The sequence below is a fragment of the Plectropomus leopardus genome, chromosome 9, assembly GCF_008729295.1.
Source record: "Plectropomus leopardus isolate mb chromosome 9, YSFRI_Pleo_2.0, whole genome shotgun sequence".
Lineage (NCBI taxonomy): Eukaryota > Metazoa > Chordata > Actinopteri > Perciformes > Serranidae > Plectropomus > Plectropomus leopardus.
The window spans coordinates 4791377-4805478 of NC_056471.1; the positions used below are offsets into that span (position 1 = coordinate 4791377).

At 40.4% G+C, this 14102-nt stretch overlaps 1 protein-coding gene across 1 annotated transcript; it reads right to left on the bottom strand.

The window, feature by feature from the left end:
- Positions 1–2910: 2910 nt before the first annotated feature.
- rab33ba (RAB33B, member RAS oncogene family a) lies at positions 2911–7167 on the bottom strand. The gene is made up of 2 exons (XM_042492967.1): positions 6678–7167; positions 2911–5384 (listed from the first exon to the last, which is right to left on the bottom strand). The coding sequence occupies exons 1-2, from the start codon at positions 6903–6905 to the stop codon at positions 4884–4886; spliced, it is 729 nt and encodes a 242-aa protein (XP_042348901.1). The 5' UTR covers positions 6906–7167; the 3' UTR covers positions 2911–4883.
- Between the last annotated feature and the right edge of the window lie 6935 nt (positions 7168–14102).

Genomic DNA, 14102 nt, shown 5'->3' on the forward strand with positions numbered 1-14102 from the left:
ACATGGCAAAACCGTTGCAACTACTCGTCCCCGGTAGTTTCATTCATTAGTCACTTTGTGAGTTGATTCCATTCTGTATTTGAGATTTTTCTTTCTGGGCGTTTGCAATGAGAGATACAGTAGCATTATTTGTTGTTCATGGCTGCAGTGAAGAAGGTGGATTGGGCGTGGGGGAGCTTTTATCAAAAAACAAAGGACACTTGAAGAACAAAAGAAAGCAGCAACCAGATTTAAAACAATAAAACACCCACACGATGTCTTCCACTGTTGCTGATGAGCCACAGAGATGCAGCCAGCACAGCCCGTCTGTTTTCTTACTTTGTGCATAGCCTCTGAACAGTGAGTCCTGAGAGAAGGCCATTTGGTTTGAGTGATACACATCAATGTACAGCGTGATCAGCAGAGGGGCCACAGGACCAGCTGCGGCCACGACAAACATCCAAAACCACTAAGACACAAAGCTGCAAACTATCATGATGTCATGGCTTTTATCGTACGGTGGTTGTTGCCGAGTATTGTATCACAAGCTTACATACAGGATAAGTAGTGAGTATAGGCATCCATGTACATGTAGAGGTGCATACTACTACACACTGAGAGGTATGTGTTTTCACTGTTTGATTCACAGGCTAGCCTACGCAGTACTATTGTTCACCAACCTGTCTATATTACAGCTTTTCATACACAAGAGGGAACAGGCAAATACAGCTAACAAAGACAACTTTCTCTTAATTCCTAACAGCAATGTACTGCCGTGGATGGGGGCCAGAAACAAAATGTATTTTAGCTACCTGGAAAAAAAGTCTCAAAAAATGAATATCAGTGTTAGTGTATACCATATTTAGAGTATTTTTAGTGGGTTTTTTTTCTTCAGACAGCCAGTTTCAATTGGGAAGCCATAAACGGCTTCAGTAACCCATCTATGCTCTCGTTGAACAGGCAGCTGCTGGTCCACTGCTGCCTTGGTCAATTAGTTTGTGCTATTGTTTGACTTTGGTGAATCTGACCTTAAATTTCAAACTCCAGATTCACACAATAACACAAAATAATACCCTATTCCCACCAAAATAAGTGCATGCACACGGGTTTTTCAAACACAGGTGAACCTACAAATTGACTGCATTCCCACTGCCAGTGAATTCACTGCTGCAGCACACCAGTCTGCCTTTCTGTCAGCTGGCATGTGAGTTGTTTTTTTGGGTGTGTCCATACAATGTCACAGACAGGCAGGAGAGCAGGTAAACCGTAGATATTAGTACAAACAGAGGCCTTGGAAAACTTTTCAGCAGTTTCTTTTCTTTATATGTCTTATTTTTTAATTACCTCTTTCAAACCTCTGTGCAGACTAATTTAGATTGGTGTTTTAGCATTGCTTGGGAGGAAACATACAGTAATTAGTGACAGCCCATCATTGCAACTCGCCAGTCAAAAGGCTACAATTACCGTGTTCACCTAGATGTTGTGTTCCCATCAATGCCCAGCAACTCCTGTGCAATGTAAAATTAATGTTTTTCTCAATGGCGTCTGGCACTGGAGAGAGCTTCATTTCCCATTGGAAATCACTGACATTAAGTAGAAACAGTAAAAATGCTCTCAATATAGCGAACACTTTAACTGATGTTGGTTGTTTTTTTTAGGTGGGACTTTTTTTAGGTGGCTACTATTGTCAGATTCCTCCCTGCTTTGACTGGGGCCGTGCTGACAACTGTTTTTGATATACTGTCTATGTAGAAGTACCTCACACAACCCCACTTAAACAACTCAACTGTCTCTAAATCCCTGGCTACTTCCCCCCTGTCACTGAGTGCAAGAATTATCATGTTCACACTGTAAAGTAGACCTGTTTGACACATGGGATACTCCCTTTATGTACGAAAATTTAAAACACTGTTTCAAACACTAAAGGCGTCCTTTATGCTGGCATGGAGATATCCACTAGAGGGCAGAACAAATTAGTCTTGCACTTCCACTTTTACCTTTGCTGCTGCCTAACTCACCTATAATACCCATCCAATCTATTCCCAACTGTTCTGTTTTAAACTTGTGTGCCTGTGTGCAGGCAAAGTAACATTATATAGATGCTTAAAATTTCTGACCAACTATCATAATTTCTCCTCTCACTGTTTTTCCTGGTTAGTTGGTTATAAGGCCCCTAAAACAAGAGGCAAGAATGGCCAAAATGGAAGTTTAAAAGGGCTAAAGTCAAAGGGGAGCAAGATCAAAACGATTTTGTTATATTAGGTATGTTGTTTTGTTTAAGGCATTGAACTCTTTAACAAAATGGGTTTGTAACTGTTTGTGTTATTGTTTGTTAGCGCACGGTAAATATCATTTGATCTTAAAACATCAGGTTGTGTTATTTCTAACAAGTGAACTAGACAGTGCCTTGAATTCATCCGGTCAGTCTTTTGATTTCCTTTTTTTAGATGATGAATACAGACTACTGATCCTCCTGGTGTTATTTCCTCCCATGCAAGCGCACAACGGCCAAATCAAGGTCTATGTAAAGGGGACAACCAACAAGATGGGATCATGGGTGGGATGGGTGTGACGTTTTGATGGTGTGTTATGTGTGCAATCAATTGCGGGGGGAGAGATTTAAAAAGCAGCTGGCAGGAGTTTGGGGCTAACTCAGAGAAGAAGAACAGCAGCAGAAAACAATGATATTCGGAGCTCCTTACCCTCCGAGCAGATGACAAAAACAGCCACCATATAAAATGGACGACGAATGATTGTTATTGCCATGTTATGCCATTTATAAAACGCTGCTGACGTGTATGTTATATGTCAACCTAGAGGACAATGCCGTAGTGTTAATGTCATCCCTTTCACGCCTTTTAGGATTCCACAATGCTGGCCTGCTGTCTAAAATCACAAACTGAGGTGGAACGATTCTGTCCTTTGGTTCTGTATAAAAAAGCGAAGGGGGGCGCAAAGACAGGACATAGCCTGATCTCTGTGTAAAAAGGGCTTTCGAGGTGTGGTGCAACATTAAGCAACACAACAGTCTGTCTTTGTTGCTGCTAGTTCTTTGATATCAGTTTGGTGTGTCTGGGCCATCAGACCTTAAGGAATAGTCATGTAATACACCAGCATTACAATACAATCGACACTGAGTGAGAGAAAAGGGAGGTTAAAAGGGGTCCAAGCTCATTTTTGCCCGAAGGCCCCAATCAGACCATGCTCTGACTATCCAATACTCACTCGTTGTACGGCTAGCCCAAAGTTGCGTAGACTATGAAAAGCGTGTTAAATCTAGATGCAATTACTTCAGTTTATTTTGCAATGTTGTTCTTTAGCAGTGTGAAATTTCTTGTTTGTTTGTTTTTTTTACACTGATCCCTTTTTTTAACCAGCTGCAACATTTCAGTGAGCTTGCTAAGCATGTGATACAAACAGAACATTAATATGAAATGACTGACATTTTAAATGAAGAAAAACATTGAAGGTTTTCAGTCTTTGGATTTAAAGCAAACAGACTTAAAGGTACCCTGTGGAGTTTTTTGCAACAGTAGTAACAGCCAATATGTTTTTATGAGCAAATCACTGCAGTTTATGTGTAAATGCTCTGCTGGCTACCACGATTCCACTGATGGACAGTTTATGTTGAGATTTGATACTTTTAGCAGTTTATTAACTCGACAAACATATGGTTTCAAAGTATTTAAAACAGTGGTACTCATCTTATGCAGCCTGATAGGGTGTCAGGTGGCACACCAACCTTTTTTTTTTATCTAAAATGAAAATAAACTGATTCACACTGGGAATTTTTTGGACTCTGGGTGTAATTGAGGGTTAGAGTGCATCAAAAATCATGAAAATATAGCATAAAAAAAAGGTCAAGGGAGGACCACCCAGACCCCCTGACAGGGGTCCAGGTTAATCCATGAAAGTCCTAAAATCCAAGAAATGTCCCTGCATGCACCTTTCCAGCACAACTGAATCATTTATAGCCTAACATTAGCTTTTAAATTTATAGCAACTGCAGTTATGTTTCAGAAATCCTAAAAGTGGTGTTCATTTATGAAAATTATCTCACTGAAAAAAAAACAAAAAAAATGTTTTAGTGTCATAAACTGTTTATCACAGAGCTTACTTTCTGCAATAATCCAAAACCCAATGGGAAAATCCCATAGGTTATTTAGCAAGGGAACCAGGAGGATGCTAACTTCCTCTCGGCTTAGAGAACATTTAGAGAGGGAAATGTATTTAACATGTTTGTAAAGCTTCAAAATACACAATGTGTTTTGATGAGAAACACCGAATGTAAACATGGAAACACAGCAGGGCACCTTTAAGAACACGGCTGACTTCAAACCAAACAGACTGTATTAAAGTGGAGTGTTTTTGTGTCCACCACACATTTGCATGAGGAGGTGAAATTCTGCCCTCTTATCACATCACAGTAAATATGTTTTTAAAGAAAGACATTTTTTGGCATGTCCCTCCCCAAAATCCCCTTTTTATTAATGCCACTGTGTCTCTGTGTTTCCTGGGGCCACGGGGCCCACGAAGAGAAGTGAGTTGATACTTCAGCAGTGCAGGCACAGAACTTAAATTATTATTATGGAAGGAGATTTAGGATAAGATTTTTGGCCCCTTGTTTAGGATCATCTCCATGAAACAACAACAGATTTTGGCATCTGAAAACAACAATCATACTGTAAATATTACCCCCCGAATCATCTAAAGTCATTTATAAAGTTAAGCACAGGCATGGAGAATTGGTCTATGTGTTTGTGCTGATTGTGAAGCCATGTTGCTAGATCCATTCTTCCTTCCCAGACCTCCTCTTTTTTCTCTGCTCCTTCCGTCTTCAATCTCTTCGATCTTTTGCAGCCACTGGCTGAAGTCGTCTCCGTCTTTCGCTCCGTTGTTCTCCCTCAGCAGCTGCTGCAGCCCCAGCTCCGGGCCCCGTCTCCCCCGTCAGCCCTCCCCCCGCTCAGGTTGATAGTACCACCTGATCCTCCGGATGGCTGGCTCAGTACCAGAGGCTTCTGAGACTTCAGCTTGTGGGCCACCGTCATGAAAATAGCTTCAACGTGGTCACTGTTTCCTCCGCCAGAGCTCCCGTCTCCCTGGCTGCTCGGGTTCTTTGCAGATGTCTCAAACAGAGGCATGGAGTGGGCGTCTGCGAACTGTTGCGCCACGTCTGTGCCCACTTGGACGGAGTCTTGAAGGTCACACTTGTTTCCGACCAGGATCCTGGGGACCTCTGTGCCTAGCGCGTGCTGCTTGCACTCCTCAATCCAGGCTGGGAGGCTGCGGAAGCTGGTGGCGTTGGTGACATCATAGACGAAGACAACAGCGTGCACGTTGCGGTAGTAGTGCTGGACCATGGACTTCCTGAAGCGTTCCTGACCTGCAGTGTCCCACAGCTGGATCTGCAGGGGGACATCGTGGAAATGGATCAGCAGAAATACATGGAATCCCATTAGAAGACCCAAACCAACAATTAAAGGGACAGTTCAACCCCAAACCAAAAACACAATTTTTTCCTGGATAATAAAAACTTACACTTTGATGTTTGAAAGGGAAAAGTTGTAGATGGAAGCCTTGGGTTTTCACTATTGTTGTGGCTAATTAGTTAGTGCAAATGGTTTATTCCTGGCCAAATTTGAAAGAGACATAGAATCAAATGATTTTGATGAAATATCACAATTTTAAGCTTAGATTTTATGATGGGGTTTTTTTGCTGATCTCACAGGATGTGTTCAAGAGCCGTCAGGACCAAAAAATCAGACGAATACTTATGTTTTTACAGATGCTGGCTCTGATAAATAATGCAATTTTGACCATTTTTAACCTAAATGTGCCTTTTAGCAGCAAACAAAAAAAAACCTGCAGTAAAGGGCGCCCAGGAGCTCAGTTGGTAGCATGGGTACCCCATGTACAGAGGCTGCATCCTCGCTGCAGTGGTTGTGGGTTAAATTCCAGCCTTGGCTCTAATATTATTAATAATAAATCTGTGTTAAATAAATACAAAATACAGCCATTTAAAGTAGTATGCCACTCTCCTTAACCAAAAAAAAAATGATTTGACATCTCCTCCTTTATACACCCTACCCTCCCCCCTCCTTTTTTTTTTAAGGACCATGTACAGTTTAACACATAAATGGTATCACTTGGTACAGCTGGCTGATCAGCAGAAAATATAATATTAACAATAATAATAATAATAGTACATCCGACTTATAAGTGCTCTTTAAAGTCCCCAAAGAGAAAATAATTTCACAAAGACCACAAAATAATATAAGAAGATTAAAATGAAATTCCTAAATGAACTTAATGGTTTGCACGTAGAAGACAGAGATCACTGAACTAGACAGAAAAATATGGCCAAGAAAGTGAATGAGTAGCCCTCTTCGCTCCATAATTTATTGACATGCCCTTGAGCAAGGCATTTAACCCTTAACTGCCGCAGTGGAGCTCTTCGATGTCCCACAGAAAAGACAGCTGACAGACAGACACCACCGCTGGCTGTGCAACATGTAACTTACATGTCCGTGTTTTCTCTTTATTGTTTTATAGTGTTTCCGTTATCTGTCCCTGCTCTCGGTCTACAGGCCCAACATCTGCACGACTGTGTTGTTTACAGACACCCAGGGGCTCAACATCTGCATACTCTCTGCAGTATATTCAAACTGATTTTTTCAAATAGTGATCTCAGTGCACACCTTGATTTTCTCGCCGTCAATCTCCACCAGCCTCTCCCTGAAGTCCACCCCGATCGTGGCCTCGGTCTTCTCAGGGAACTTCCCGGCACAGAAGCGGTACGTGAGGCAGGTCTTCCCGACCCCCGAGTCCCCGATCACGATGATTTTAAAGATGCGGGTCCTCGGCGGCGGAAGAGTGGAGCTCGTCAGAGAGCCGGAGAATTCAACCGACGACCCGCTCTCCGCCATATCACACCGACTCACGGGCTGGATGATCAGCGGGGAGAGCTCTCCACAGCGGCCGCTCCTGCACGAGCGCTCCGGTAAACCACTACCGCCGCTGCTGCTTTCACGAGGACAGCTGCCGCTCTTTGTCACAGTGCACAGGCGCGTGAGAGGACATTTATGACACGTTCAGATATTATCGTCATACACACAGAGCGTTTATCTTAATGTGAATTTCTCCCAGTAAACAGCCCTGGTCCTCAGCTGAGGGGTGAAGCCACGTACATGTTGTCCTAGGAAGTCTTTTCTCGCGAGATGCGTGTGTGCAGCGTTCAATGTCCCGTGGGAAATCATGTAAAGTCGGGTTTCTTACAAGAAACAGTTTGCCTCAGTGGTAAATATGGCTCTTCTCACCTTTTTTTGTTCTTCATTGAAACTATATGTATTTTTCACTCCAGCTCCTACTTTCTGCCACTTAAAAACACTGCTCTCCTCTGCTTTCAGGTATGTCACAGGCTAAAGTTCACCCCAGAATTCAGATGCTAGGCCTCACTGTAAAAAATAATACCTACTAAAAAACTATAAAATGGTAGCAACAAATTGCACTGAGTTAATTGATTTAAATCAGAACGTTTTTATTTTAATTAGAATGAATACAAATCTCTATATTTCATTGTATTCACTAAATGTAAGTACCAGTAAGTTGGATGGATGGGTGGATGGATGGATGGATGGATGGATGGATTGATGGATGGGCAATATAAAGCCTTTGGTTTAATGGATGGATGGGTGAATTGGCAGTAGAATTAATTCGGTTTAATGAATGGATGGATGATGGATGGGCAATATAAAGCGTTTGGTTTAATGGATGGATGGATATCTTATCATGTAATTGTTTAGATAGCTAGATGTCTCGGCAGCTAGCTAGTACTGTTGTATATCATGCTATAGCTTTTACTGCAGCTTAATATAAACACCATGTTCTGATTGGATAGCTCACCTTATAGACTGTCAAACCAGAGTAAAATTGCCAATGCCGCCATGACTGGAAATCATGTGTTTTTAAACTCAATATTAATAGCTAGTATATTGGATTTCTGGATTAAAGGACTGAAAATACTTATATTGGCTTTCAAAAGTGGTTTTGGCATATGTATGGGTGTGTGTGCCCAATATACCATTACACCATAATACAGTAGTTATATTGCAAATTTCATGTATAGTAAAATCTGATTCACATTCATGCAAACATTCTTTTTTCCTTTCTCTCATCCTTCTTTCCTTTGCTCTTACCTGCCCTTCCTTACATATTCTTTCTTTTTGAAGCAGGCAGCTGTGGCTCAGAAAATTTCCCTGTACATTCAGTTATTACACTGAATTTTTAGGGATAAATTGGCACAAATCTCAGGGGCAGTTGCTTTGACTGACCTGTTAAAGTCAGTCACTGCTGGCTGACATCTGTGAAACACCAGACAATATTCTGCAAGTCTGGTCTGTGGCCCTATTACAGGGGTACAAGTGCATGTTGGTTTTGCAAATCAGTGCTTTTGGATTTTGGACAAAATCAATCATTGGAAGTCACCATAGCTGACACATTTGTCTTTATTGACTCACAGTGTAAATGATTAATAAAACAGCTAAGTCGCCACATTCACCAATAAGGAAAAATAATCATTACAACCCTGATTTAGGGCACTGTTAGTGGCTGTTCTCTTGTCATGAAGAGTCTTCTTTACTACTCTGGACACAGCTCTGTAAAGAAAAGAGGGCACACTTGATATTTGGCAATATCAGTCAGATTGTAGATAAATCATGAAATGGAAACACAGTCAAATCATGTCCTTGAAGCAAGCAAGTGGAAAAAGAGTGTTATTTTAAACTAAGCAAATGCAAAACTACAGACAATCTTGTTTAGAGTACTTTTACACAAGTGTGAGGCCAAATGAAACGATAATTGTAAACAGTGTCTTAAAAGGGCATTTTAGCAATTTATTATTACACTTTCACAAAATAGAGGGGCTTGTGAAAAAAAGGTAAAAAAAAAAAAAAAAAAACATTAAAAAAAAAAAGTTTAGCGTGGAAGCAGAAAAGAGAGTCCACTGTAGGGTCAGGTCCAGAGACAATGGATCCTAAATTTCCCATAGTGCAGAGCTTAGCATGAAGACTGGAAGCGAGGGAGGCAGCTTGCCAGGCTCAGTTCTAAAAATTGCTTCCAGTACCTTTAAAGCTTTATTCTTACACGAATATACATGTAAAATAAAACAATCATTAGTTGCTTTACTTTTTTTTCTCACCTTTGCTAGTGTTGTAGTGAAACTTTGCTGGCTGGGGAAACTGAAGGCATGCAGCTTGTTTCCTAAAAGTCTCCAAGTCAGAGTCTGGCAGAGTCGTATTCCTCCCTGCAAAGATCAGTGAGGAGCATAATCAGTTATTGTTATTCACGTTCAGAGAAGCTTTTATTGTAACTAATTTTACACCTAATAGGCCTTTTTTCATTGTTGGGCTATCATTAAGCCTGTTAATTAACATGCCTCCCAGGTGATCATCTCAGATCTCACTTCCAAGCTCAATATACAAATAAATATGTGCATTATTTCTGTTTGCAAAGACCTAATGTGTTGTTGCTTTTAACCGGCGGCAGGTTTTTAGAGATACCCGCACACTTACAGCCCTAATGATTTAAAATTACTTACCAAATAAGTAGAACATTTCATAGTAGATCTCTTTGTGGTAAGTGTGCATGACCATGCAGTCGGGGCAAGTCTGCAGGAACTTGTGGTTGGATCTGGAAGATGAGACTGGACAACGCAAACATGCATGATGAGTACAATATTCTTATACAATGAATATGTGTAGATGAAAATGTTCAAAAGCTGTGCTGTGGAAAACTCTGTTAAACCTCTAACATACTAACATAATACATTTTCTGGAATCTCTATTAATCGTCTTTGGTTTTACATGTAATTGATGTGATGTCTCTGTGTCCTCAATGAAAGAACTTACTGTGGAACTCTAAGGTTTCGCCCTCAACCAAGGTCACAGGCATAGTCGTTCTGAGGCATTGGTCCTTCCTAAAATGAGATCAGAACAAGAAACTTTTTTTCCTACTCTTTATTTAAAGGAATTTTCACATTTTAGACAAGACACAATAAAACAAGAACGCACAATGTGGGGGCACATCCTTTAAATAATATTGGTTCAACCTGTCTAATGTCCATCATTGTCCATTAGTATTCACAGAGATAGCGTCCATTTCTTTGCTTATATAAATAGTCCATTTCTTCCATTTTCTGAGGAAGTTGGCTACTCTAGACCTCAATGCAAAGGTTATCCTTTCCATTATGAAGATCTCCTTGATTATGTCAACCCATTGTTTGAGACTTGGAGGTTCAGATGTGTACCAGTTCCTTGTCATTGCTTTCTTACTGGCAATAAACAGTATTTTACACAGATACCAGTCATCTTTATGAATCATATCTTCTTTGATTGCACCAAAAAACAGGACCTTAACATCCATAGATATTACGTATCCCAACAAAAGAAGAAACTTAAGTGAGACTTCTGGGGAAACTTGAACTGTTTTAGCACCAAAACAACAAGCAAGCCTCATCTCTGATGTCGATGAAAGGGTGAGGAGGTGCAACCATCTCTGCAACTTACCATAACTAATCATCCGAAATTCATGCCCACTTTGAGCTTCGATCTGCACTCTACAGTTTGCACACATCCTGGGAACATAGAAATGACCTCAAGATAGGCTTGGCTGGCCCAGCTTGGATCTTGGACTGTAGGACTAGGCAGCCTTGCTGCTGGCTGGTGTGGTTGCAAGATAGCAAAATAGTATTTGGGCTGGTCCAGAAAATGGGAGATCAGAGACTGTTGTGCCAACATCATTACTGATACCTGGCTACAGAGAGCAGGGGACTCCAGTAGAATGAGGGGAGGCGGACTCTGTTTGTATCTGCTTTGTGCTTAAACATAGTCAAAGTTGATGGCTAATGTTTCCCTGATGTTAATTTTATTATTAAAACTGGTGTTTTTGTTGTTATCTTTCTCCTAGTGCAAAATAAAAAAAAATAATGCTCAATAGGAATGTACAACTGTTTTTGTTGTGTTTTTGTTGTGTAACATGAAGAGACATCAACTGCGTTTCGGTGTGTAAAACTGTGCCCTACATTGACAAAAAAATGAACATGAACAGTGGCAAAGTTAACACGCAAATATTTACTGAAAATGTCTATTAGCATGCTAACATTTGACAGTGTCATAAGTTTAAGAGGCATTTGATCAAGTACTGAATGAAGTGAATTGTTGAACAGATAGTGCCGCAAGATGACTAGTCAGGGGATTAGCAAGCATTATAGGTCATCCCAGGCTGTCATCATGCACTTACTACAAAAAGTAATGCACTAAATTTCCATGTAATCATAAGCCTGTAATTCATGTGTAAGCCACATATTTTTTAAGGCTTCAATAATGTGACCGATGCGCTGACAAAAGTAAAGAAGGAAGCGGTCCTTAGTGGTCCAGTTAGAAGGCAGTCTGGGGTGGAGTTCAACATCAGAGCCATCCCTCCAAATTTTTAACACAGAAAGACAAAAAATGGGACAACATTTTCAAGTGATCCTGCTTTCTTGCCAGATATTGCACCTTTTTTCTACCTGCTGTCTTATGCAGCAGGGTGCACTTCCTAAAAGTGCACAATTAACAGTCAGGCTAAAGAAAATAACTAATAACAGAACCTAAAAGGGGCTACTTACAGTAGGGATGTTGGATGTGACTGGGGCTGCAGTCGATTTGCCTGATCGACCAGCAGAGTGTGGTTGTCTGCTGTTTCATTAATCACCAGCCACATACTTTCCATAACCCCAAGGATGTTGTCAAAGAAATTATCATTGGCAAACCCCTCAATAAAGATCCATCTGCCCAAGATCTGTTCAGAGCAAAGAATTAGGGTTCGGTTCACACTGGGTTTCAAAGCAATGTCATTCATATTTATTAAAACTCAGAAATATGTCTTGTCTTCACTTTACATTTTAGTACAGAACATACGTTCATACATTTTTCCCCCCATTTTCCTGAGATAAAGAGATCATTTTTTTGAGATCTTGAGATAATGAAACTGTGTTTTCCCATGTCATGCTGACTGTTGGATGCCCTGGACACTGTGGGGGGGGGTTGTGCTCTTACACTTTTTTAGTATTCTAAAGTACTTAATACTAAAATATTTTTTTAAAGAAATGAATGCGTGAATGTTACAACATGAATGTTAACCTTACAACAGCTTTCTGTCAAACTAACTTGATGGCTCACGACCTTCACAATATGTATCAGTCTGATTCTCTTACTCAGTTGTCAAAACTGGTCACAAATAGCCATCACATCATCCCCCCATGTGATGGATCTGGAAAGCAGAGGAAAAAATGTATGAATGTATAGCCACTTAGGGCTTCCACATTTTAGTGAATCTATTGTGAATTTAAATGCTGTTCTATAACAGAATGAGGAAGAGGAGAATGAGATAGATGAGGCTGGATGGTTGTTGATCTGTACCTGATGAAGCTCGTTCTGCGTCAGTGTCTGGGTCAGCTTACTGCAGTCGTTAGCTGGTAGTACTGCTGCACTGCAGAACAGCAGAGAGACAACGACAGAGGCCAAGTGTAGCATGAACATGGTGGACAGCAAAAGGTCAACTCTTCACTTCAGAACTGGAGCATCTGAGATTTATAGGCAGCACTTTGTAGTTCAGAGTGACGCAGCCATGGTCAGGCTTTGGAAGGTCAGGCCCTGGAAAGGAAATGTTTAACTTGTGCAGTTGTTTTGGTGACAGAAACACAGACGTTTTCCCTCTCTGTGCACATAAACGGTCTGATAACGCTGCCAGGAACTGCACTGTAAATAAAAGTGTACTTTTGCAAAGTTTGCAGATGGCCAGAGTTGAACAACCTTACTACTGTAGATAAAACTCACAGTGATGCCAGTTAAAGACTAAGTATTATCAACCAAAGAGTCAATTATCATGAATGGCAAATAGCAGTATGTGTATATTTTCGATCACTTAACATGATGTCAGTAGGATCTAATTTATAAAGTGCTTTCACATACAGTGCCATGTTTGTGCCTGATAAAGGCCCAGTGGGATTAAAACATGGACTTTTATCAGTCCAATTTCTCCCCCATCTAGCTCAAATATAGCCTAGCACAGAGTGTATACACAGCCACCTTTCTGCAATGTGTCCATGTTTACTGTGAGTGGCAAATATCTCATTAGCATTGCTTTCTGCTGACCTGCCTTCAAATCAAATGATGTTTCCCACTGTTCTGTAGCCTACATCAGTCTATGTCAGATTTGAGATATGGGCTTCAAGTAGCAGCATTCTCTTAAATTTATCCTATTTTTTCTCTTAATATACAACACAATTTTCTTACAATACACAGTAGTTTGCAGGAGGTCCCTGCTCAATGTGTCTTTCAGCTAAGTGGTCTTTGGCCTGAAAAACACTGACAACCCCAAATCTAGACCAATTTTGGCACCGCAAACCTTTCACACTCAGGACACAACCTGTTCCAACTCCTCCCCTCTGGTGGGCACTACAAAATACGTGTGTGTGTGTGTGTGTGTGTGTGTGTGTGTGTGTGTGTGTGTGTGTGTGTGTGTGTGTGTGTTGAATTGAAATAATAATTCTGTCCACATTGGTTTGGGTTTTTTTTTCATTATCATTATTATTTTTTGGTTTGCAACATTCCCCTTAGCTCATCTTCGCTGCTGCTGAGGAGTTTCTAATTTACAAGCTACAACAGCAGTGACAGACTGAGCAGATATAAAATAGCATATAATATATCAAAAACAGCACAAAAATATTCAATTAAATTATCTATTATTATTCTTATTAATGAAGTGATTTCTGGGCTCCGAAACTGCTCTTACATCTCAGAGATTTGAGGAAAAATACATTTTATTATTCAATACTGCCAAACAAGGTCACAAACATTTGCATCTGTGAATGTAGAACTTTTACAAAAACATGACATTGAAAATGAAATGAAAATGATATTTGCATTGATTTACGTAGATGGTGACTTTTTCAATTTTAGAATTACTCAGGCCTTTACTGCCTTTATGTGGTTCCAAATAATATTAGGAGAAAATGATTTTTGTTAGTGTAGATTTTTTTTTTGCCATTTGGAACAATAAACCTGAGTTATTTACTTTAAGATTAA